The sequence below is a fragment of the Urocampus carinirostris genome, chromosome 17, assembly GCF_059441175.1.
Source record: "Urocampus carinirostris isolate Australia breed hairy pipefish chromosome 17, RoL_Ucar_1.0, whole genome shotgun sequence".
Taxonomy (NCBI): domain Eukaryota; kingdom Metazoa; phylum Chordata; class Actinopteri; order Syngnathiformes; family Syngnathidae; genus Urocampus; species Urocampus carinirostris.
In genome coordinates this window covers 5,566,239-5,590,169 of record NC_142365.1, presented here as the reverse complement: position 1 = coordinate 5,590,169, position 23,931 = coordinate 5,566,239, and the positions used below count along the sequence as shown (strand labels likewise).

The window sequence follows — 23,931 nt, the reverse complement described above, 5'->3', positions numbered from 1 at the left end:
TCCTTTTACATAACTCCGACGCTGCACGTTCTGGCAATTCAAACACATGTATTGACTTGCGACCTTGCTTTTCCAGGTGTGTCAAAAAGAACAAAATCCTCTTGAATATGCAAGTGAATGGGAACGGGCACGAGGACACGCCTTTGTGCTACCCTGCTGTCCCTGTAAGGACCCCAGGGGGGGCCCCGCTGGCAAACACCGCACCTTACACTCTGCCCAGTACACCCACCCTGTTGGAGGAGCATAGCATCATTAAAAGTAAGTTTTACCTGTCAGGGATCTTTGGGGGTGTTCCAAGACACAACCAAACAAAAAGGGACCAATTAATGACTGTTTTTATATTGTTTAAAACAAAATTGACCCAGTTTTGTTTAGGTGTGTAAGGGGATAATAAACAAAACGAATCATTTTTCTGTGTACTTAAAATGGCCTAGTAAAGTGTTTTCTAATATACAATAAAATGCCTTTCTTTTGAGTTTAGTTTGTTCAACTATTCTTTACTATACTATTCTATACTATGTTGTGCTGAAGTCTTTACTACAATAGACTATGCTGATGTCAACTATAATATAATAAAGTATATGCTATGCATGCTATGCTACTATTTTGTACTATACTCATTAAGTCCAATAGTAAAGTCTAAGCCATACTGTCTTTACAATACTTTGTGGACTTTGCTGATGTCAACTATAGTATAGTAAATCATATGCTATACTATGCATGCTATACTATTCATACTACACGTGAGGTCTCCAACGTATTGCCCGCGGGCAACAGATAGCCCCTGAAGAGCACCTGAGTAGCCAGCAGACTAGTTCTGAGAACAGCTCACCAGTGATGGGTCATAGTAAATTTGATTTTTCACTGGCATAGAGGTTGACTGGGCTTATTTTAACCTTATTTCTAATACAGTGGAACCTTGGTTCTCAACCATAATCCGTTCCAGAACCCTGTTCGAAAACCGATTTGTTAGATCACCGAAACCTTTTTTCCCATTAAAAATAATGTAAATCGTTTTAATCCGTTCCAACACCCTGAATGTTTACCTTGAATGTTTAACGTAAACATAAAGCTAACCCAGGCTAAACGTACGTTTGCGTTATCGTAATCTTCCGTACGAAAGATTACGCTAACATGAACGTGCAAAAATTAAAAAAAGGATAAAGAAAATAATTATGAATAGGATTTCTTACCTTTGTGGTGGTCAAGATCAGACACTTGCACAACTCCTTCATATTTTGCTATTATTTCTTTCTTAAATGCAATAGTTGTACGCACTATTTTTCTTTTTTCACCTGTAGCAACTTTGCTACTTGCACTGACTTTCTTCGGAGGCATAATTAGGGGCTAAAACACTTCGTACACCTATATTAAAAGCGAAAGCAAAACGAAGCACGTCCGCACGCGATAACAGTTGGTCAGGAAAAGAGACATCTACACCCGTACGCCGCTCAGCACCGCATCCTAGCGTACGCACTCACGCATTACCGGCGTTCAAACTCCGATTTTTTGACCGAACAGCGAAGCAAGAATTTCTCGAAATTTTTGGTCGGACTCCGATTTGTTCGAGGTGAGAGGCGTTCGAAAACCGAGCTTCCACTGTAATTACATACTGGTAATAACATAACAACGTAGTAATAAAATACGTTGCTATTTTTAGAAATGCATTTCAAACTGCTAGCCTTTTGTGCTAATAAGTAACAAAAGAAGTAGTTTTCAGGTTCACTATACTATACTAAAATAGTATTTTTGCTATACTGGTTGGTTGGATCCTTTAATCACTAGGGTTGTAGGGGCACCATTTCCTGTGGTGTGTCTTGGTCAAGTACAGCCCAGTGGTGCCGATTTCTCTCCAGGCCAATATGTTTTCACCCAGTCTCAAACTGGGGACCTTTCATGTGTTAGGCGAATGTGCCACTGCACTGTGGAAAAGCTACAATGCTATGTAATAACTATATTTTAAGGGTTGTCAGAGGGTTTCATCTTGTACCTCTTTTTCACCAACAGCTTTTATCTTTTTCTTGTTATCACCAGCAATTTTGTAAATATATATATATATAGTTATTCGGTTTGAATTGTATTTGCCTACTTTTTCAGATAACAAACCAGTTCATCGCAGCTCGCCACAAGCTGTAAGGAGGGATATTGGCCTTGCTGTCACACACAGGTGCTTTTTGTATTGTTAATAATCAATATGAAAATCTAAGCAGAGGTTTTGGCTCAATAAAAAGATAATTTATTGTTTGTAAAGTAAAAGAAAACAAGTATTATTTGTACTATTTTACTGTATTTGTAACCCTTTTCCCTGGTAAAATAAGACATAAATGTTAGGACTCAACAAAAAGAGGATATGCTCATTTTCAGAAAAATATTTCACTCAGATAATATAATTTTTTTAAATTATTTCTTTAAATTTGTTCTTCCATCTTTTTCCAGTGAAATGAATTATATCGTTAATAATGATTAGTGTTTTTTCTAGGTTCTCCACCAAGTCCTGGCTCTCTCAGACATGTCAGGTGTGTCAGAAGAACATGATGTTTGGGGTGAAGTGCAAACATTGTCGGTGAGTTGAGCACTTTTAAAATCTCTAGGAGTATGTCAGACCGTTTGAGAAGTAAGCCATTCTTGCTTTCATATGTAACCTCATACTTCTCATACAACTATAGTCTCATACGGACACAGTCATGTCATACCCATGCACAACTATACTACTGATTAAAAAGTCTTATACTCTCTTATACATGTAGTGTTAAACTCCCATACTCACAATACTATGCTTTCACATACATATTACTAGTAATACTCTCTCTCCCACCCTCACACATTACTTTAGACTCTCACACACAGTGCTTTTCTTTCTCACACACCATTAAGATTTCTATGAGTATAGGGTTTTTCCACACCTAGTGTAATGATCACCTCACCTCTGAGTGTTGTTTTACTCTGAGTAATTTTGGTAACCATGGCGATGCACACCAAACAGTGTGTAGGTGTTGTACAGTTTGACAGCAAACTGGAGTTGCACCCAGTATTTGTGAGATAGTATAGTAGTAGATGTGAAAGAATGTAATAGTATGTGTGTGACACCATAGTAACGTATGACAGTATAGTAATATGTGTAAGAGAGTATGGTAGTGTGCGTCTTGAGAGTATAGTGATATGTGTGAGACAGTATAGTAGTGTGTGTATGAGAATTTAGTCGTGCGTGTGGATGTGAGAGATTATAGTACAAGGTATGAGCTAGTGTTTGTGCATAAGTATGATAGTGTCTGTATGAGAGTACAGTATAGTTGTGCATGTAGAATGTATGAGCGAGTATAGAAAAGTTTGTGCATGGATATGAGAGTCAAGCATTGTGCATGTGCACGCTATATGTGAGAGCAAATAGGATTTCATTCTCAAAAGGCCTCTTCAGGAGAATTGGTTAAAAATAACAATCTTATCATTAAAAAGTGCACTATATAACGGGATTTTCATTTATTATTTGTGATATTTCTATTTAGATTAAAGTGCCACAACAAATGCACAAAGGAAGCTCCATCATGCAGGATTTCTTTTCTTCCAAGTAAGATTAGATTTGCTTCCTGACTAACATCAGGCAGCATGTGACGATACCATTGTCCATCTTTGAATCCAGTTGCCAAAATTAGGAGGACAGAATCTGTGCCATCTGATATCAACAACCCGGTGGATCGTCCTTCCGAAGCTCCGCAGTTCGGTACACTTCCAAAGGCCATTACCAAAAAGGTAACATGAATTTCTCTTGATTGGCGAGGCATTCGAGTGCTAGACTAGAGTCTCTTGTCTGGCACTTAAGTGTTTGTATGTGTGAAAATTCGGAACCCACTGGCGCAGATGTCCTCTACGTCTGGACGTTCCTGTTTCGTCTGCTTTGGTGTGAAAGGCAAATAGATTTGCAGGTGTTTTTTTCCACCTGACGTCTCTTCACTGCTATGTGAACATCAGACAGAAAATATGAGAGCCGCCTGATTTCCTCTTAATGATATCCTAGAGAATTGCCTTTAAATTGATGAGCATTTAGATGAATCCTGTTAATTTCAGACGTGCCTTTGTTGTTGTATTTAGTTTTTCTTTATTTCTAAAAATGTTTGCAATTTAAAGCTTAGATCTTCAGAAAGAAATAAAAATAGGGATGTTTGCTAGAAGTTTCTTTGTGAACACAGACTTTTCTTCTCTATGAATTTGTCCAGAGTGAGCTATATTGAATCATTTAACAATATTTGTATGGACAAAAAAGACCTATCTGGTCTTGCACTTTCAGCTCTAATCAGTATGGTCTCTGTCATCGAAAGCATAGGACAACGTCATCATAGATTGCTATTATAGTTGCGCTGTTCTATATAAACTGTCTTGCTGTAAGTAAGTGCCACATTGTGTTTATCACTGCTTAACAATGAGGATTTGCAATCATTAATAAGGGGAGCAATTGGCGGACGTTGACAGGTAGGAGCTCGAGAGACTGTTGATGATATGTAAGCACTTGTACACGATAATTAAAGTAACTTTAACTTTAAATGAACGTACATTCAAACATTTTTTTTACAGCACAATGTTATTTTTTAGTAATTTGCATGTGCAAACTGGATGAGCTGATGATGCTAGCGGTAAGCAGTCACAGCTTAACGGAGCAGTTCCCTCCCTTGACAGATACAGTTGAGTGTCTGCATAGGAATCGAAAATAATATTATACTTATGAATAATATAAACTAGCAGAAGCATATAAAGAAGGGGGACAAGTACAGAGCCCTGTGGCAGGCTACAGTTGACATCAAAATGTTCAGAGGTCATATTGCCGTAGAGAACACAATGCATCCTGTCCGAGAGGTAGACTCTCAACCATTAGGGGACAGTTCCGGAGAGACCAATACATTTCTCCGGCCGATCTAGTAAAACATTGTGGTCCATAGTGTCAGATCAAGAGATGTTGTAATGGGTGTCTGTGATTAAGGGCTTTACAAATAAACATGACTTGACTTGACAGAGGGCCACAACTAGACAAATTGCAATCTATTTTTTTACTGTATTCTTTGGGTGGGCTGCAAATGGCTCAATCCAGTCGTACATAACGAGCGCCCTGCAAGTTCTAAATGGGAATAACTTGTGTCAGCAGGATCATCCACCCGTCCTGAACCAGCTGGACTCTAGCAGTAATCCGTCGTCCACGACCTCGTCCACCCCTTCCTCCCCAGCCCCCTTTCAGCAGAGCAACCCCCCTAGTGCCACGCCGCCACCCAACCCTTCGCCCAAAGGCCATCGGGACAGCCGCTTCAATTTCCCAGGTGAGCTCTTGCAGATGAAGAACCAGACCAAAAGGTCTATGCTGCATGCTAGAATGAGGTACAGGCAACACACGGATACTCTTCATTTTTTTTCTTCGGTAATATGAAATAAAGCCTTCTCCATACCTTAAATGGAATTAACACTGAAAATATTTGATGGCTGTTTCTTTCTTAGGAAAAAAAATCTAATCATGAGTCTCTCTCCCTCTGTCATGCTTGCTGGCCTTTTCATTTTTTTTTCTAAACAAAAGCTGCCTGCTACTTTCAGCCTAGACAGCAGTTTATCTTCCCTGGTGAGTCCCAAAATGTCAAACTGCATCGTCACCATCTTCCCATCATTTCCGAGATAGCCTGTAGGCACTAGCGCCCCCTGCCTGTCATTTCAGTGGCGTACTATGCACAACTATTACTTTATAATTGACGACATCTACTGGTGGTAGTGGAAAACTGCATGTGGCTGTGTTTCATTTTGTTGTGAGTTGAAGATTCACGAGAGGAATATTTTTGAGTTGTATCTAAATGTATTGCTTCTTTCCCAGATGTTACCAGCCCTGCTACTTTCCACACGGATATTCTCCAAAATACAGTGTAAGGATCTTAGAATTAAATTATTCCTAAACAAGGATATGTTTACTGATCCTTTTTTCCTTTATATATACACATTTGATTGGATGTTTTCCTTGGATTACAGTAGTACGATCGAGCAATCGGTAGAGGACATGCATGACGAGCTGGTTGAAGATGAAGACGAAGACGAGGAGGTAATTCGGATCAATGTCGGGAAAATCAACAAAATCGTGATGTTGAATTGAAAATCTTGGTTGTTTAACACGATGTTTATTAGTTTTCAATGTGCAGTATTTAGTTGATGTATCAATAAATCGAGTATCAACTTAATAGGCATCTTTATAATATTTTTAATTGATTGTTTATATTTGGATTAGATAATCTCCTTATTTCATCTACTGGAAAATATAAACGGGGTTCAGTGTCCTGTGATGGATATTTTAAACAAGTGTTTGGCCAAATTACAGGTTATTGGGACGCAAAGCAATTTTAGGGCTTTGATAAGATTTTTCTTGAGCAACTTTATTGCTTTACTTTAAAGCACCAGCCTTTTTAAAACTAACACTTACTTTTTAGTTACTGATTGAGAGTTTGATATGCATTACTAAAATCACAAATTATCGTGATATTAATATGTTGTTATTATTCTATTATTATTATGTTATTACCAGGTGGTAGTTATTAGAAAGTGGGTTACAATAGGCTCAGTGCTTTGAGACTTATGAGCTTTACAAATAAATGTGACTTGACTTGACTCAACACCTGCTTTGCTTGAGGGCACGGAGTCATTTACATTTTTAAATTATAGGCTAAATTCAAAAATAATTTTGGAAGATTTTTTATGTATATAAAGACAGTGATCATGTCAACGGTTTATCAAGCCAGTTATCAATCAAATGTTCCAGAATATCCCAAAGAAACATCACTGGTGAGCTACTAAGGTTTTCTTAGTGGGCTACCTGGTGCCCAGATCATAATCACTTAACATTTATGAACTGAATACATCTTGCACCACATCCCAGGAAGTGGAGGATGACATTGAGGATGAAGAAGAAGAGCCTGAACCGGACGTAGACCGCGAAGAAGAGGAGGATGAAGAGGAGGAGGAGGAAGAAGAGGAGGACATTTGCGAGGAAGGCGAGGAGGAAGAGGAGGACGACGAGGACATGCGGATGAACCCGGGCTCGGACGGGGAATGCGAAGGAGACAAATTGGACGATCTGCCCTACTCGCGAGGGAACCAATGGAAGGTCCCTATCTCCCGCAAACCCAGCCAGACCAGCGTCTACCTGCAGGAGTGGGACATACCTTTTGAACAGCTCGACCTCGGAGAACTCATCGGGAAGGTAAGGACTGCACACGGATGGTTTGACAAAAGGGATTGTAGAATGGAATAGAATTGTTAACAAAAAGACTTAAACAATAAAAATACAAACATAGAATAGATGGGCATATCTGCTAACCTCAGTTAATTGCTCCCCTTGTGAATGATTGTATTTTACCGCATTAATCAATGAGAAACCTTGCAAATGCAACGCGGCACCTATTTACTCACAGCATGACAGATTATGTAGAATAACAGGACAATATCAGCAATCTACAAACACATGGTCTGCCACGACTGACCGAGACCGGATAAGAGCCGAAATTGGCAAGGCGAGATCAATCTAACAAAACAACTAGTCACTCAAAAAAATCCTGTCTAAACATTTTTATAATACGGTGTACACTGTACACAATTTGAAATGATCAGAAACATACACAATTTCGGGAAACCGTATGCCAAGTCTCATATTTTTTGCTAATTTTAGTACTATTTTTCTCATAAAATGAGAAAAACAAGACTATACATAATTACAGACACATGATAGTCATAATAAGACAACAGATTATAATCAGAATAATACTAATGATAACACATTATTTTGCTTTTTATTCCCTTTCTACCAGAATGATTTTCATTGTTTAATGTTTTCAGAAAAAAAACAAAAAACATACCTTCCTACTATACTATAAAAATATAAGGAGTAATTAAATCAAAATTTTAATCTTAATAAATTATAGTTGTGTTCATGTTCTTTTTTATTATCTTACCAGAATATTTTAAATAAAAATACTACTGCTTTAATATAAAAACACCTTTAAACAGTGAAAAAAGAAATATAACATTTCAATTAATCCGACAATCAAATAGACAATATTACTGACAATGGAAATCAATTATTCAAGGATTTCCTTTTTAATTTTGGGGCAGGGGGGGGATAAAATCACTACTCTAATAAAATTTATTTTTAAATAGTAACATAAGTAATCTACCATTTCAAGGAATCTGAGAGACAACCTTTTTTGGGACCGTACACATAAAGTTAACGTCATTATATTTCCTCTTTTGTGGTCTGAGGTCATAGCCATCCATCGTAATCTAATTTTAAATTTGATCTAAATCTAGATCTGGACTATTATTTAAACCCGGATTGGAGTGCGTGTTCATGTCTTTGTGTGTGGCCTATAGGCTCCGAAACGATTTTCGTGAAAATGTACACAGTAGTATTTGTTCTTGCAACATCCACTGCAGCCTGGTCATCCTGGTCAAGGGGGATTACATCATGTGCGTTCCCTTCTCAAGGTTTCTTCATTTATCTCATGTTAAGGTTTTGAGTTTTTCCTTGCCCTTATGTAGGTTTTACATCAGGGGATGGTGTAATAATTGTCTGTAGTTTGCAATAATCTGTGGTCTGCGCAGCCCTTTGAGACTCTTTGTAATTAAGGGCGTCACAAATAAAAATGACTTGATTTGACTGGTATTTTAGGCCTTTTGAAGTGTCTCAATATAGGTTTCAAGTCAAGACACCCCCAATAAATACCATCAAAATTGATAAAAATCTGCTTTTGTGTACGAGCGGCTCTAGAGTTGCTTGCAGTCATACTGCTCTTTGGCACTCCCTGTCGCTCCCTGGCACTTTTTCAACAAACCAGCGCACCATCAACCTTGCTCAAGTAGTAAACCCGGAAATGCCGGGACAATATGCTTGTTTAATCCAAACTACTTTATAAATCCCAATTTGTGTGTGTTTGTGAATTACAGACTCCAAAAGTGCTGAACCGATTTTCGTGAAATTTAACGCAGTTGTACTTTAGGCTTCTTGCGAGGGTCTTTTTGCTAGGTTTGGCGTCTAGGGACCACTAAGAAATACTAACAAAGTCAATAAATATCTGCTTTCATGTGTTCTGATTTTGTTGGGTCACTATCGCCCTTTGGAATCCAAATTGGGTACTGCAGCTCCTGACCTCTTACCACTCCAAGCAGCCAAATCCAATATTCCATCGGCCCGGCAACACCTAGCCATTTTGATTGTCGGTTCTAAAGAAGAAACTAAAAAACAAACAGATGGAAATTTTTGTGTGTGCAGGGCCGCTGGGGCAAGGTGCACAAAGGTCGCTGGCACGGCGAGGTGGCCATCCGACTTCTGGAGATCGACGGGAACAATCAGGACCACCTCAAGCTCTTCAAAAAGGAAGTGATGAACTACAGGCAGACCCGGCATGAAAACGTTGTGCTCTTCATGGGGGCCTGCATGGCCCCACCCCACTTGGCCATTATCACCAGGTGAGTGCTCCAAGATTTGTTATTTTTACTCACCTATACGGCAAAGAAATCATTTTTCATGCTTTTTACAGTTTCTGCAAAGGGAGAACACTGTATTCTGTGGTGAGGGATACGAAGAACTCTTTGGATATCAACAAAACCAGACAAATTGCCCAAGAGATTGTCAAGGTGGGACAAAAAAAATGTCTGTTTATATCGTGATTTCATTTTTGGCCATTTTTAAAATAGACGTTTCAACTACGTAAAAAATGCGGGAAAGCAAACAGGGGTGAAATGGAGGAAGAACGCTAGCAACGAGAACTTAATACATTTGAATCCAAAGTATTGACACATTTTGGTGTTCCTTGTTTGGACATCATTCATTATTTATTGTATCGAGAATCATATAAATCAAAACGGCACCTTAGTATCGTGAAGCACTTTATTGGTTAGTATATAACGTGGGACAGACACAAATCCCGAAAGATGAGATGTCTCACAAGATTTTCTCCACATGTAAAGAACATAACAACAATGTTGCTTGAATTTATTATACAACAAACAATAAATTCCCACCCAATAGGCAGAACATTTTGCCCAGAAAAAAAAGGAAAACTTAACATGAGCATTTGCTTGTATTAAGCATTTATTGCTAAAAGGTGGGGCAGCACGGTGGCGCAGTGGTGAGATCAAACCCCCTGTGTGGAGTTTGCATGTTCTCCCCGTGCTTGCTTGGGTTTCCTCCGGGCTCTCCGGTTTCTTGTCACATTCCAGAAACATGCATGTTAGGTTAAATGGCCGGTCCGAATTGTCCCTAGGTGTAAATGGGTGAGTGAATTGTCTGTCCCTGTGTGCCCTGCGACTGGCTGGCAACCAGTTCAGGGTGTCCCCTGCCCACTGCCCGAAGATAGGTGGGATGGGCTCCAGCACCCCCGTGACCCTACTGAGGATAAGTGGTGCAGATAATGGTTGGATGTTTTCTGAATAAAAGAGCCAGGTTCATTAGCATTAGTGTTACCTGAGCTATGTTAATATTACCAAGAGGTGCCGTGAATTACATTTGATTGTTAGGTCACATTTATCAGTACAGCCTTCATCATAAAAAAAGTCTCAAAGGACTGCACAAACCATAATAACATCCTCTGATTTGAAAGTTGCATGCGGACAACGAAAAATTTAAAAAACCCTGCATGAGGAAAATCAAAAGAAGGGGCCACACAAGTGGTAATCCCCTTTCCAGACTGACCAGGCTGCAATGGATGTTGCTATGGCAACAATACACAAAACAATGTCAACATAAACAAGAAACGTAAGTTTACCCAACTGCCGCATTGTGAACCAGATGCCATCTTTTGATCCTAACCATCGGAGACCAGAGAGAAATACATTACAGTATTCGAGATGAGAAGTAACAAACACATAAATGATATAATCTTTGGATTTTCTTTTGACAGCATCGGGTGAATCTTCACAATATTACCAAAGTGGAAAAATGCTATTCTGGTTATGACACGATTTTTGTCCAAGTCACTCTGGGTGATAGTGTATATTTCAAGGTCCAGAGATGTGTTTAAGAACAAGTCGCAATGATAAGCTGGATCCATTTTTTTTCTGGGTTTAAGCGCAAAAAATTACGTCACATCCATCTGTTTATCTCGGGAAGGCAGTTAGAATTGTGGGTCATCTGCATAGCAGTGGAAACTAGAATTATACTTGCAGATGATAACACCAAGTGAAAACATAAATGCTAAAAAGAAGGGGGCCAACAACAGAGCCTTGTGGATAGCCACAGGTGACCCCAAAAGGTTCAAAGTCCATAATGCCATAGTTAACACTATGCGTCCTGTCTGAGAGGTCCAAAACCACAACAGTATGGTTCCTGAAATACCAATCAATTTTTCCAGACGATCATGTTATATATTTTGTCAATGGATTACACTTCATTATAAGAACTGCTTGGGAGTGGACAGGAGTTTTGTTGTAATGTATCATACAATGAACCAATTTCTCCCAACTTAGGGAATGGGATATCTGCACGCTAAAGGCATCGTCCACAAAGACTTGAAATCCAAGAACGTTTTTCACGACACGAACAAGGTGGTGATCACAGACTTTGGCCTTTTCGGGATTTCCGGTGTCGTGCAGGAAGGGAGGTAAGTACCGATTGATCAGGCATGACCTCGAGATGCCATTTATATTTCGCTATTTCTTTTGGCGTCAGGCGAGAGAATCAACTCAAACTACCGCACGGCTGGATTTGTTACCTCGCGCCAGAAATCGTGCGCAAAATGAGCCCAGGAAACAACGAGGACCGGCTTCCCTTCTCCACGGCGGCCGATGTCTACGCCTTTGGGTAAGAATAATCAGACCGCTGCCCGGACATAGCATAACCCCAGTGTCTGAAATAATGTCTGCTCGGAAGAAAAAAAAATCTTTCGTTTTTTAATTTATATATTTATTTTTATTTATTTTTACTTATTCAAATCAAATGTTTGGTTTATTCCGTTTTCGAAATCTTCGTTCGGTTTGGAAATTTTGGAATTTCGGTTCGTTTGGTAATTTGCATACTCAGCAGCCAATCACAAGCCTGCACCGAATAACTTCGTGCTTCCGGACTTTCCCGAGCGTTATAAGGTCTTGCATTTGGTTATCATTTTACAAAGTAGACGCACAGAGAACACAAAAAAAATTGGTAAGTGGTTAGGAATCAAGCCAAAACCTCAGCCCCAGAAGAAATATTCGAAAGAAGCTGACAAAATTGATGACGCTACAAAATGTAAACGTACATTAAACGCATCGTGAAAAGAGGAGTTCATGTGGCTTGTAGCAGACACAAACATTGCTAAATGAAGGTGAGTCAATACAGGTACATACTGATGGCAGATGGAAAACAGCGATGTCCTATACATGCAATGAATGTTATAAATAGATTTATAATAAACCTAATTTTAAAGACTTGATCTGTTATATATTCTGATTATCAATCCTTAATACTTTGCAATAATGTTTTTTTTTTTTTTGCGATTCGTCGTCTTATTGAGTTTCAAGTTGTGAAAAATGGGGCAGGCAAATTTTAGAGTAGTCTGCCCTGGTGTCCTGTAAGTTTTTGTCATGAGTTTCAGACACTGATAATCCTCACGCCCGTTTGTTTTTGGGGGGGAAGCACTATTTGGTACGAGCTTCAAGTGAGGGACTGGCCAATCAACAACCAACCGGTGGAAGCAACTATCTGGCAGGTGGGAAGCGGGGAAGGAATCAAAAAGATCCTGTCCGAGATCAGCCTGGGGAAGGAGGTGACGGTGAGTCCGAATGGTCTGACAAGCAAGCCGGTTCCGATTCTGCGTCCTGACATCCGGCATCTTCCCAGGAAATCCTCTCGGCCTGCTGGGCTTACGATTTGCGGGAGCGGCCCCCTTTCACGCAGCTGGCCGACATGCTGGAGAAGCTGCCCAAACTCAACCGCCGGCTGTCTCACCCGGGGCACTTCTGGAAGTCAGCAGAGTAGGTTATAGGGTGATGACAATGTCTTCATGTGAAAAAAACTGATCATCTCATTTTATTTCCAAGCTGTCTTTGAATATGCTCTACAGACGCGGGTTCGCATTCTCGAGATGGTGTGCAAAAAAATACACACAACTCTTTATCATACTTAAGCCACATTTTCTGTCGAGGGTTATTTTCATTCTTAAGAGTTTACAAAAAAAAAATTTAGCACATTTTTCAGACTATGTGGTACGGGCACTATCATTCAAAAGTTTAGGGTCCCTATCTTTTTAGAAAATCAGTTTCTTTCCAATGGAGGTAACGTGAAACTCACCAGAAATGCACCCCATACATAGTTCAAGTGGCAAATTAGTATTTCTTTCTGCAAATGTCTGATTTTTATTGTAATATCTATTTAGGTGTATGGAGGCTGATTTCCAGCAAGCAGCACACCAGTGTTCTAATAGTACATTGTGTTTGCTAATTGCGTTATAAGGCTATACTATATGATAAGAAAATCCTTGTGCAATGACGTTATCACAGCTGAAAGCAGTTTGGCAGGTTAGAAAACTATAAAATTAACACTTCGTTTGAGCTAGTCCAGTCTCTGGAGCACCACATTTGTGGGTGTGATTCAACTTTCCGAATGCCAAGAAAACAGTTTTTCTGTGTGAAACTCAACAATCTATTCTTTATTCTAAGAAATTAAGGCTTTAAGGTCTCCTACAATGGTGTGTATTACTCTCTTCAGCACAAATAGCCTCTAACTAGAGAAGAAATAGAAGTGGGAGGCCCTGCTGCACAAACAAGGAGTAGTACAGATACATTAGAGTCTGTAGTTTGAGAAATACATGCCTTATAGTTCCTCACTTAGCAGCTACGTTAAACAGCAGCCACAAAACACCAGTGTCAACATCTACAATGAGGACGCAATTCGAAAATGCTGATTAGCTAAGAAAAAGCCATATTTGAGACTAACAAAAGGAAGAGAATATTTCAGGCAAAAGTTATTTTGTAAAAATTACAAAAATACTGCAAACATGTACATCGAAATATTTAGCTTCGGCGCTGATGGCTCTGGGTGTTTACAGTTTGTTCTGTGGGTTTTCATCATTATGTGTCTGAACAGTGAACCTTGATTATAGAATGCGCTTCCATTTAAAGGATTATTTAGCGACGTATGGCCAAACCAGGTCTGTTGGTGTGACACCATGACTGTAAATATTAGTTCAAAATGTGCCCTGTACATCCTGCACCAAAACGTCTGTAATCATGGTGACGCTTCAGATTCTCATGGACGACGATTAGCTTCACTCACGCTATAAAAGGGAATATACGGTGAACATTTGCAAGATGTTAATTTTGCCTCCGTGCTTGATGTACTCATGAAAAGATCCTTATCTGGCTTGCGAGCCATGGGTTCCTGACCCTTGCAATAACCCACGCTCCTGTAATTTTTTGGGGTTAAATCTGTACAAATTAAATATAATACAAGCGTGTGCAGTCAATGGCTTTTATAAAAACTATTTTTGTTAATTTGTGGGGAAAATACTTTTTTTCTGTTTTTATTGTTTCCCCCTGTATTTTTTGTTATAGTTTCGATATTTTGGGTGCTTTTCTGAACATTTTTTCTGTGTCCCTTTTGCTGCAACTACCAATAACCATTACTACTGTTGATTTAAAGAAAATCTATAAAATTTAGATATAAGAAAATACAGGTTTTTGTCGTGGATAGCTGTCAATGGCACCAAATTACCATATTTGCGTTACTATAGCTTGCACAAACAAAGAAAAATAAACTTTTTGTGAAAACCTTTACTTATAGGGCACCCGAAATGAAAACTACTGTGAGAACTAGGGGTGTACTAAAAAAAAAGTAGTAAAAGAACAAAATAAAATAAGTTATTTTATAGAACATAAACTAATGTTAGGTATTCTGGTTTCACCACAAAAATAAATTGGTTACCGTTTGTCGTAGAACTTCATTGTGATCATGCATTTTCAAGTTGTATTTACTGTATTTTCCAGTTTTTGGGTGGGCCTTATAGTCCAGAAAATACGGTACTTAATTCATAAAGGAGAGAGACTGTTTTCCAATGTATTTTTTTTTAAATTAACAATTTCTGGGGTGCTTTTCTGAACTGATTTTGGCCTTTTTTTCTGCAACTAACAGTAACCCGCACTGGTGTTTATTTAAAAAGAAATCTAATTTATTGCATAGCTTGCAACTTTAAAGGGACGGTGTGTAATATTTAGTGCCTCCTAATGGTAAGAAAAACAGCAGTCATTAAAAAAACATATATCTTGATTTATATAATAAGCAAAGAAACATCAGTTGAACGTGCTATATTTAAAAACTGGTAGGTTAAGGAATTTGCATATGTTTGAGATGAAATGAGCCTCACCTTTTTTTTTCATTCTTTTTCTTGCTTTTATCCTTTTTCCTTCTCTTTCTTGTATTCTTTTCTTAATTCCTTTGCTTATTTTCGTCTTTCACTTTTCTTTTTCTTAGTACTGTTATTTTTCTCCTTTTTTTTTGCCTCTTTTATTTTCTTTTTTTTTTTCTTCTTTTTTTCTCTTCAATTTTTTGAAAAAGATAAAAATTATGCGTTTTGGTCACTTTGAGTATCTGTAGCTTGTAATCTCCATTTTGCTTTGTAGTACTGGTTTTCAGTTGCACAATACAGCAACCTCTATTAGTCCATTATTACACACTGTCCCTTTAATATAATTACATATGGGGTGTATTGTGTGCATTCATTTTCAATATTCCGCACAGATACACAATGCTTCCTGGCGTGTAACACAAAAATGTTTAAAGATTATTTTAGGGGGTCATAAAAAAACCTTGATCATTTCATATGCACAATATAGCATTTTCTGAAGGTCCAATAATACACACTGTCTCTTCAGGGGAAATCACACCAAAGGAACAATTGGCAACAATGCCGTGAAAGAAGTATTTGCCCCCTTCCTGATTTCTGTGTTGTTAGCAGATTTATTACTCACAAATGGTTTCAGATCATCAAACCAATTTTTAATATCACAAATGCAAAATGCACTTGAAAATGAAACGTGGATTCCATTTATTAAGGCACAAAAACAATCCCGTGAAAAAGTAATTGTCCCCTGAACCTAATAGCGAGTTGGGCCACCTTTGTCAGTGAAGAGAGGTGATTAAGGCCTACACAAATAAACATAACTTGACATGACTCTTCAGCCTACAGATTGTTTCTCCAAAGGTCTTGAGGATAATCAAGATGCTTTTTAGCAGTCTATTGGAGTCATAAACACTGACCTTAACTGAATCCAGCGATGCCTGCAGTTTTTTGGATGTTTTTCAAGGTTCTTTTGTAACCTCCTCATCACACTCTTGGAGTAACCTTAGTTGGTCGACCACTCCTAGGAAGATTTGCCACTGTTCCCAGTTTTTGCCATTTGCGTATAATGGCTCTGACAGTGGTTGGCTGAGCCCCACAGCCTTGGAGATGGCTTTGTGAGCTTTTCCAGATGGAATTTCTGGAATTTCTTTGGATCGTGGCATGCAATTGTGTTCTTGAAATTGTGTAGCCTACTTCACTCTGTCTAACATGATGTCTAACATAACATATGACATAGGCGCTGCCGCGAGCGGCAGCCTTTCCAGGAGCTCCCTGTTATTTCGCTCTTTTTGTGATTTAGTGTTTTAAGTGTCTGCTTCTATCTTCGGTGTTTTTCGTCTTGTTTGACAACTACACTTTGGATTACTTTCTATCCTATCGTTATGGGTTTTAACACACAAAAATGCGTTTATTCGAGGAATCAACTCCTTGCCCTGAAGAATTCTCGTGCCGGCGTGATGAGGGGGCCCTATTGTGGCTGCAGAGCCGGAGCTAAGGCTCAGCGGCTGGCGGCGTTATAAGTCCGTCCGTAATCATGGTAAATGTGAACTCTCTACCAAATGAACCGACGAACTGGCTATGCTGTGTTTTACGAAAACGTGGCTCACGTCTAGCATCCCGGACGCTAACGTCGAGCTACCCGGCTTCAGCGGTGTTAGGACAGACAGAGACACAAAAGCCTGCAGGAAGCGGAGAGAAGGTGGACTCGCTATCTACTTGAACACAAGGTGGTGTAACCCTGGGCACAAAGATTTCCATCTGCTGCAGGGACGTCAAACTTTTGGCCTAGTGTGTGATGTCATCCACTCTGCTGTTGCTAAACTACAACACAGCACCCCGAGGCCATCCTGTTAATCTGTTAATAAACAACAAAATGATACTGCTGGAAGTGTGAATTTCCCTACGGGGATAAATAAAGTATCTATCGATGGTATCTAATCAATCTATCTCTATCTCTATGTATCTATCTCTATCTATCTCTATCTATCTCTATCTATCTATATCTTATTCAATTTGAGTGATTTCTTGATTCAACACAGGTGGTGTCAATCTTTTTTGGGTGTTGCCTTTGGAAATCAATTCGGCTTTCCCAAATCTCTATAATTAATCCGTTTTTTTGTGATTTAACGAGGGGGGATTTACGTTTTCACATAGGGCCGGATAGGTTTTGACTTGTTCAGTGCTTTGATAAACGGAATCAATATTTTAAAACTGTTTTGCATTTCCTTGTGTTTTCTCTGTTTGTTATTAAAATTGGTTTGATGATCTAATACCTTTTGTGAGTGATACATATGCAAAAAAAACAGGATTCAAGAAGGGGGCGAATACAATTTCACTGTAAATTGTCCTCTGAAAGTGTGTCTTTCCTGCTTTTCTCATCTTCCCAGTTGTCACCCTTTTAACAGATTGCCTAACCGCCTTCTTAACAGCTTCTGCTTCCTGTGTCTCTCTTCTCCTGTCGGCTTTCAGGTTGTAGCGGCAAACCTAAGCAATGCAACACAAAGGCCGGGTCTGCCTTGCATGTTCCCGAATCCTTAACGCCCGCCGGATTGTTCAAAGCCTCCGCAACCTTCTCTCACTCACTCGTCTCGTTTGCAAAAAAGACAAAAAGAGCATCAGTGGACGGAGGTGTAGCACACTTTTTCTCCGCACTGTCCTTTTGGCTCGCTGAGGCTTTGTTTGTGATCACATGGATTTGAAACACACTCACTGCGGAACATGAAACGCACCGGGAAACCCTTAGTCCATGTCGCTTGCCTATCGAATCACAAACTCGTTTAGTTTTTGGGGTCTTTTTTTTGCATTTAATCTCCTTTTTAACCCTCGTGGCATGGGTTTGCTTTGGTGACACAATACATGTGGACGTGAACATAAATATCTCTACCGTTTATGAATAATTTTTGACCTCTAACCACTAAAAAAATGTTTAGAGACCTATTCACACTCATACAGTTCTTCAAATGATATATATTATATATACCGTAAATCCCGGACTATAGAGCGCACCTGATTATAAGCCGCACCCACCACATGTTGAGAGGAAAACCGATTTTGTACAGACACAAGCCGCACCTGTATATAAGCCGCATGCGCCCACATTAAAACATGTAACACAAACACAAAATTACCCCAAACCCGACTTCAAGTCCCGCGATTGAAACTATGTCCTTCATCAAAGTCCACAGTCCAAAAATCACAGCCGGTAAAATGAACGGAAAATTATACCGGTACTTAAGGTTTGATGCAGACCTGCAGAGTCCAGGTCCCGTTGAAAGTAATCCAAGGAAAAAAGTGTATACTTCCAAAGGTAAGGGTGGGAAAAATATATCAGATGAACACATTTACTCACGCAACTCCTTTTTCTTTAACCAACTTTTTACCCCCCTTTCCTTCCTTGTCTGTCCCTCACCTTTAGCGGTCCCCACTTCAACTCGGCACCCCGCGTTTGTTCCGCCCCTGATTTTTTTGTTCACCCGTGCAAATCGGAAAAGTGTCTAAAATAAATACATTACAAAAATATACAGTTGCAAATACATATTATACATGGGTTACACATATTTACAAAGAAAGAGGGTACACCGAGAGAGTTTTCAAAGCTTTAATAATAATAATATAGCTTTGACAGGGCCGTTAATGGTAGCAACACTCGAGCGCCGCTAGCGGGCGTTAGAAAAATGACATAAATTGGCCGCATCACTGAATAAGCCGCAGGGTTGAAAGTTAAGGGGAAAAGTAGCGGCTTATAGTCCGCAATTTACGGTATTTATAATAGAGATAAGGTGAGAAGCTAAGTCATCCAGGAGGGATGTGTAAAGCCTCTGCTCCTCCGCATTGAGAGGAGCCAGTTGAGGTGGCTCGGGCATCTGGTAAGGACGCCTCCCCCGGGAGCATGTCCCACCAGCAGGAGGTCCAGGGGACGACCCAGGACGCGCTGGCCTATTTAGAGCTTTGAATTAGTCAAAACGGGGTCACAATTGTTTTTTAACACATTTTTTTTGAGGATAGCAGTTTTCGCGAAAAGCTTGCACAATTCATGTCAGTGTACATTATTTGGACTTGAACTTCAAGTGTGATAACTCACTCATTTCTGAATATTTTTCTAACTTTAATAAGCCGCTTGGCTTACAAAAAGATGGCCCCACACAACAAAGGAAAGTTGAAATGATCAACACTTGAGCGCCCTCTTGCGGTTTAGTGTGAATATAACATGTGAAGTGTTGTACCGTACCGGTAATAAATATTCAAAACTCAAAGGATGTAATAGAGTTAATGATGTCACATATAAAACTAACAAGAGTATTAGAGCCGCATTAGCTCGGGAGGTAGTTTGGCTTGGGTTCAAGAGGTCGCGGGTTCGATTCCCAGCCTGCGTGTTATATGTCGAAGTGTCCTTGGGCAAGACGCTGACTTCCTATTGCCCCTGATACAGTAGTCAAAAAGTGATGACAATTTTTTTTATTAATTAACTGCCCTTTTTTTACAATAGCATTTTCCCCCAATACCTCACATGTTAATTTCACCTGCAAACCACTATTATTTGGGCAAGGTGTGCATACTCAACAAAAACTGTTACTTTGCATATATTTGACTCCTCGGCACCGAAGGAAAAAAAACACAGAATTGCATTGAAATACGCCAGGTTTATGTTATCTCAAACATTACGAATTATAACGTCCAAAAAAATGCACATAGCAGGTTTTGTGTACAGAATGTGGTTAGCTCCCAAATGCTATCTATCTATCTCCCTTGGTCATATCCCTCAAGAGGGGTGACTGACAGCAAGACAAACGCATTCAATAAAGATATAATAACGAAAACAAAAAGGGGAAAAAAAATAGCAAAAAACACACCCAAACATTTTTGGACCATGGCCAACCCAATTGCCCAAACACCCAAAGAAGTTAGGCACCTCGGCACCTAAGTCGGTCATGCTTTCATCCCTCCAGATGAAACAGGACACAAGAAAGCGACCGTGTCAGTTGGGTCAGGGTGACACAACTCACTTCTGTTCAACAGCAGGGCCCGACAGCTTTCACTGGTTTAACCCTGCCGCATCATACAGGTGCCCTGCCCATCCCTTAGAACGCATCCAACATCCCAGTATCCTTTCACAGCACCTCTCCACTCATTCCTATCACCAACAAGAGCTCTAGCTCCCACTAGATTTAGACCTCTTCCCTCCAGAGCACTCATAACACCATCCATCCACGTCAATCGCGGCCTTCCTCTTGGTTTCCTTCCATTGGCTTCTGCTCTTCTCAACATTCGCTCCTCATCCATCCCCCCCATGTGTCCAAAACACCTGACCACTCTCTCATCTACACGCTTGCTTCGTTCCACTACTACTCCAGTTCTGTCTCTCACAATTTCATTTCTCAATCTATCCAATCTTGTCATTCCTAACATACTCCTCATCCCACAAACATTTAATTTCCTTCTCAAATCTACATCCAGGCTCCAAGTTTCTGCACCATACAACACAGTCGGCACAATCACACTCTCACACAGTCCCCTCTTAACATCCATACTCATACTCTCCTCAGAGCACCCAAAACCTTGCTTCCTTGATTCACTCTGTGCAATACCTCGCACTCCATTCCACCAACTGCAGCCACATCACAACCCAAGTCCCTAAAGCTTTCAACTTCTTCCAGCACCTGTCCATGCAACCTGATTTCTAACGCCATGCCCACTCCATCACGTGAACACTTCATCACCCTACTCTTCCCAATTATGAATTATAACGTCCCAAAAATGTACTTAGCATGTTTTGTGTACAGTATGTGGTTAGCTCCCGAATGCAATAACGTATAAATCACAGCACAATGCCATTTTGAACATCTACATGTTCTCAGAAACAGGGTGAGCTCCCAAGTTTTTTACTTTTCAATGCTCTTTGATTAAAAATTATATTTTAGAAAAAAAATGTAAATAATATGTAACTACATGCCACGAGGGTTAAATTCATGACATCCTTTTTCAAATTCGACCTACCACTGCAGTGTTTCGGGGATCGTTTTCCTTTCTTCATTAATAACAAGCATTTAATGATCGCTACATATCCCATAATACTCTTGTTTATAAAACGTCCTCCCAGGAAAAGGCATATATGCTGGAATTTCGTTTTCAAATATGTCAAGTGCACCTTATAAAATTGCGTTATTTCAAGCAGCTGAGTGGATTGATGAGGAATGGAAGAAAAAGTGTTCTCTATCTTCCTTTTAACATTACCTCTGGTTTGTGTATGTAAGCGTGTTTTTTTTATTTTTATTCTTTGCAGTCGTCCTGCTGGTGTGTTAACGCGTGTCTGCGGCTGGGATAAGTAGTTGATTTTGTCTTGCAAATCTGTACTGTAAATACTTCATTTACTGTACAGCAATTTATGAGGATTTAACATTTGTACAAGCATTTTCTATGTAAAAGGCATCAAAACACGTTTTTTGGAATACAGCCCGCTTATGCTGATACAGATGTATATATATTTATATTTTTGTCATGTATAAAGACTGTACATTTTTTTGGTTAATGGGCCGATACATGTTTTTTATTTGATGTTGTAAAAAAATCCATATTTTTGTATTGCATGTGAGGACCGTTGTGTACACGCAGGTTTCGTTTTCATCCTTGGGAGACAATAAATCCAGGCTCGTCATGAAACTCTCTGTGCTTTTGATCAATTGAGATTAAGATGTCAAGTTTTGGCGCTCGAAATAAGATTTAAGGACATGGTTTATTTACGGTAAAGGAATCTGATCACATGGTGTACAGAAACAGAGAAAGAGTTTGCTGTGATCTTCAGAATTCAAATACATCAAAGCTACTCTAACAGTGTCAGGAACCAGATCAGGACCCAATCGCGTGACGTTCTCACATAAGCCTTTATTTTACCGGAACTGGGCAGTCATGCATGTTAGGCAGCAGTCTGGCGTGGAATGACCAGAAGCCAGAGACCGACGAGATCCATAACGAATCAGGATAACGAAAATAAACAGGAGAAACTAGACGGGAACAAAAACTGAAGAAAATAATAAACAGGACCAAAATAGACTGAAAGAAAACTGGAACCCGAAATTAAACAGGACAAAAATAAACGGGAACAATACCGGACCGAAGATATCAACAGGAAAACAGGACCAAGTCAGAACCCACGTCTTGTGGGGCAGAAGTTCTTTTGACGGGCTGACAACCGAAGCAAGAGAGCGCTGAGCTTTATATAGAAAGAAAGCCAATCTCTCAATGAGCCGCAGCTGGGGCCACACGGGTTGGGCCAATTGGGCACCATGGCAACCGTGACACACACGGGCGCGGCCAATTGGGCGCCATGGCAACCGTGACACACAGGCTTGATTATGCATACCTGCTACAAAATGTTAAAACATTAACTAGATCTAAATGACCAAAACATTGAAGAAAACATTAACTAGATCTAACTGACCAAAACATTAAAGAAATAAATCACAGGATATGGTAGAATGCCAACTGGTTCTAACGGAACAAAACATGAAAAAGCAAAACATACTCCGGCATTGAAAAGCTACACAATGTTCCAACGCTAAGCAGCTCTAACAGAACAAATACAAAAATAACTAGCAAGATGTTTATTAACTGATCAAAACATGAAACTTGACAATACAATGTTGTAAAACTATAGTAAGCAAGAGAACAGAGTGTACGTTTGAACACAAACTCAAAATGAAGAAAAAATGGTTTGAACATTAACCCTGAGGAAGTCAAGTCATGTTTATTTGTGATGCCCTTAATCACAAAGAGTCTCAAAGGGCTGACTTTTACAGACTACAGACTATTATGACACCATCCCCTGATCTAAAACCTACATGAGGGAAAATAATACACGGATATTGTCAACATAAAATATAGGTTATTCATATATAGAATAGAAGTGTGTTTTAAGCCTAGATTTAAACAGTTCCACTGAGGTCTCAGATCGAATCTCAGGGGGAAGAGCATTCCACAGCACTAGGGCCCAAATGGAGAACGCTCTCGAACCTGTGGATTTCTTCTTGGCTCTTGGGATCACTAGTAGACCAGCGTTTTCAGAGTGAAGGCTCCGGACCGGAACATAGGGGGGAATGAAATCTGAAAGATATGAGGGAGCAAGCCCATGCATGATTTTGTATACTACCAACCGAACCTTAAAATCACATCTTAAGCTAACAGGGAGCCAATGTGGGTTAGCTAAAATCTGGGTCATGTGATCAAACTTTCTTGTCTTGCTCAAAAGCCTTGCTGCGGCATTTTGTACCAGCTGCAGGCTCTTGATGCTGGACCTTGGGTGACCGGTGAGTAGGGTATTACAGTCATCGAGACTGGAGTTAACAAACACATGAATTATAATCTCCGCATAGGACAGCATGGGACGAATTTTAGCAATGTTGCGAGGATGGAAAAAAGCTGTTCTAGTAATATTCTTCTCGTGTGTTTGAAAGGACAGATCGGGGTCAAATATGACACCTAAATTTTTAACTAAGTCACTCGGGGTGATATTACATTTGTCAATGTTCAGAGCAGTTTTTGAGAACAATTCACAACATTTAGATGGATCAATAACTAACATTTCGGTCTTTTCAGAGTTAAGGCGCAAGAAGTTGAGTGA

General features: G+C 39.6%; 1 protein-coding gene across 4 annotated transcripts in view; it reads left to right on the top strand.

Moving 5' to 3' along the window:
* The window catches only part of ksr1a (kinase suppressor of ras 1a), a 51,909-nt gene extending 29,935 nt beyond the window's left edge, over positions 1–21,974 (top strand). The window contains exons 5-21 of one of the 4 annotated variants that reach the window (XM_088320700.1): positions 77–258; positions 2,098–2,167; positions 2,480–2,563; positions 3,504–3,565; positions 3,638–3,747; positions 5,132–5,300; positions 5,552–5,593; positions 5,840–5,888; positions 5,992–6,061; positions 6,890–7,213; positions 9,278–9,474; positions 9,546–9,642; positions 11,473–11,606; positions 11,675–11,806; positions 12,617–12,752; positions 12,821–12,954; positions 17,787–21,974. In XM_088320700.1, coding sequence (XP_088176826.1) covers positions 77–258; positions 2,098–2,167; positions 2,480–2,563; positions 3,504–3,565; positions 3,638–3,747; positions 5,132–5,300; positions 5,552–5,593; positions 5,840–5,888; positions 5,992–6,061; positions 6,890–7,213; positions 9,278–9,474; positions 9,546–9,642; positions 11,473–11,606; positions 11,675–11,806; positions 12,617–12,752; positions 12,821–12,954; positions 17,787–17,793 — 1,999 coding nt within the window. In that variant the 3' untranslated portion in view covers positions 17,794–21,974. Of the gene's footprint in view, positions 1–76; positions 259–2,097; positions 2,168–2,479; positions 2,564–3,503; positions 3,566–3,637; positions 3,748–5,128; positions 5,301–5,551; positions 5,594–5,839; positions 5,889–5,991; positions 6,062–6,889; positions 7,214–9,277; positions 9,475–9,545; positions 9,643–11,472; positions 11,607–11,674; positions 11,807–12,616; positions 12,753–12,820 lie in introns of all 4 variants that reach the window. The other 3 variants (XM_088320699.1, XM_088320701.1, XM_088320702.1) reach the window with 3 other exon arrangements.
* Positions 21,975–23,931: the final 1,957 nt, after the last annotated feature.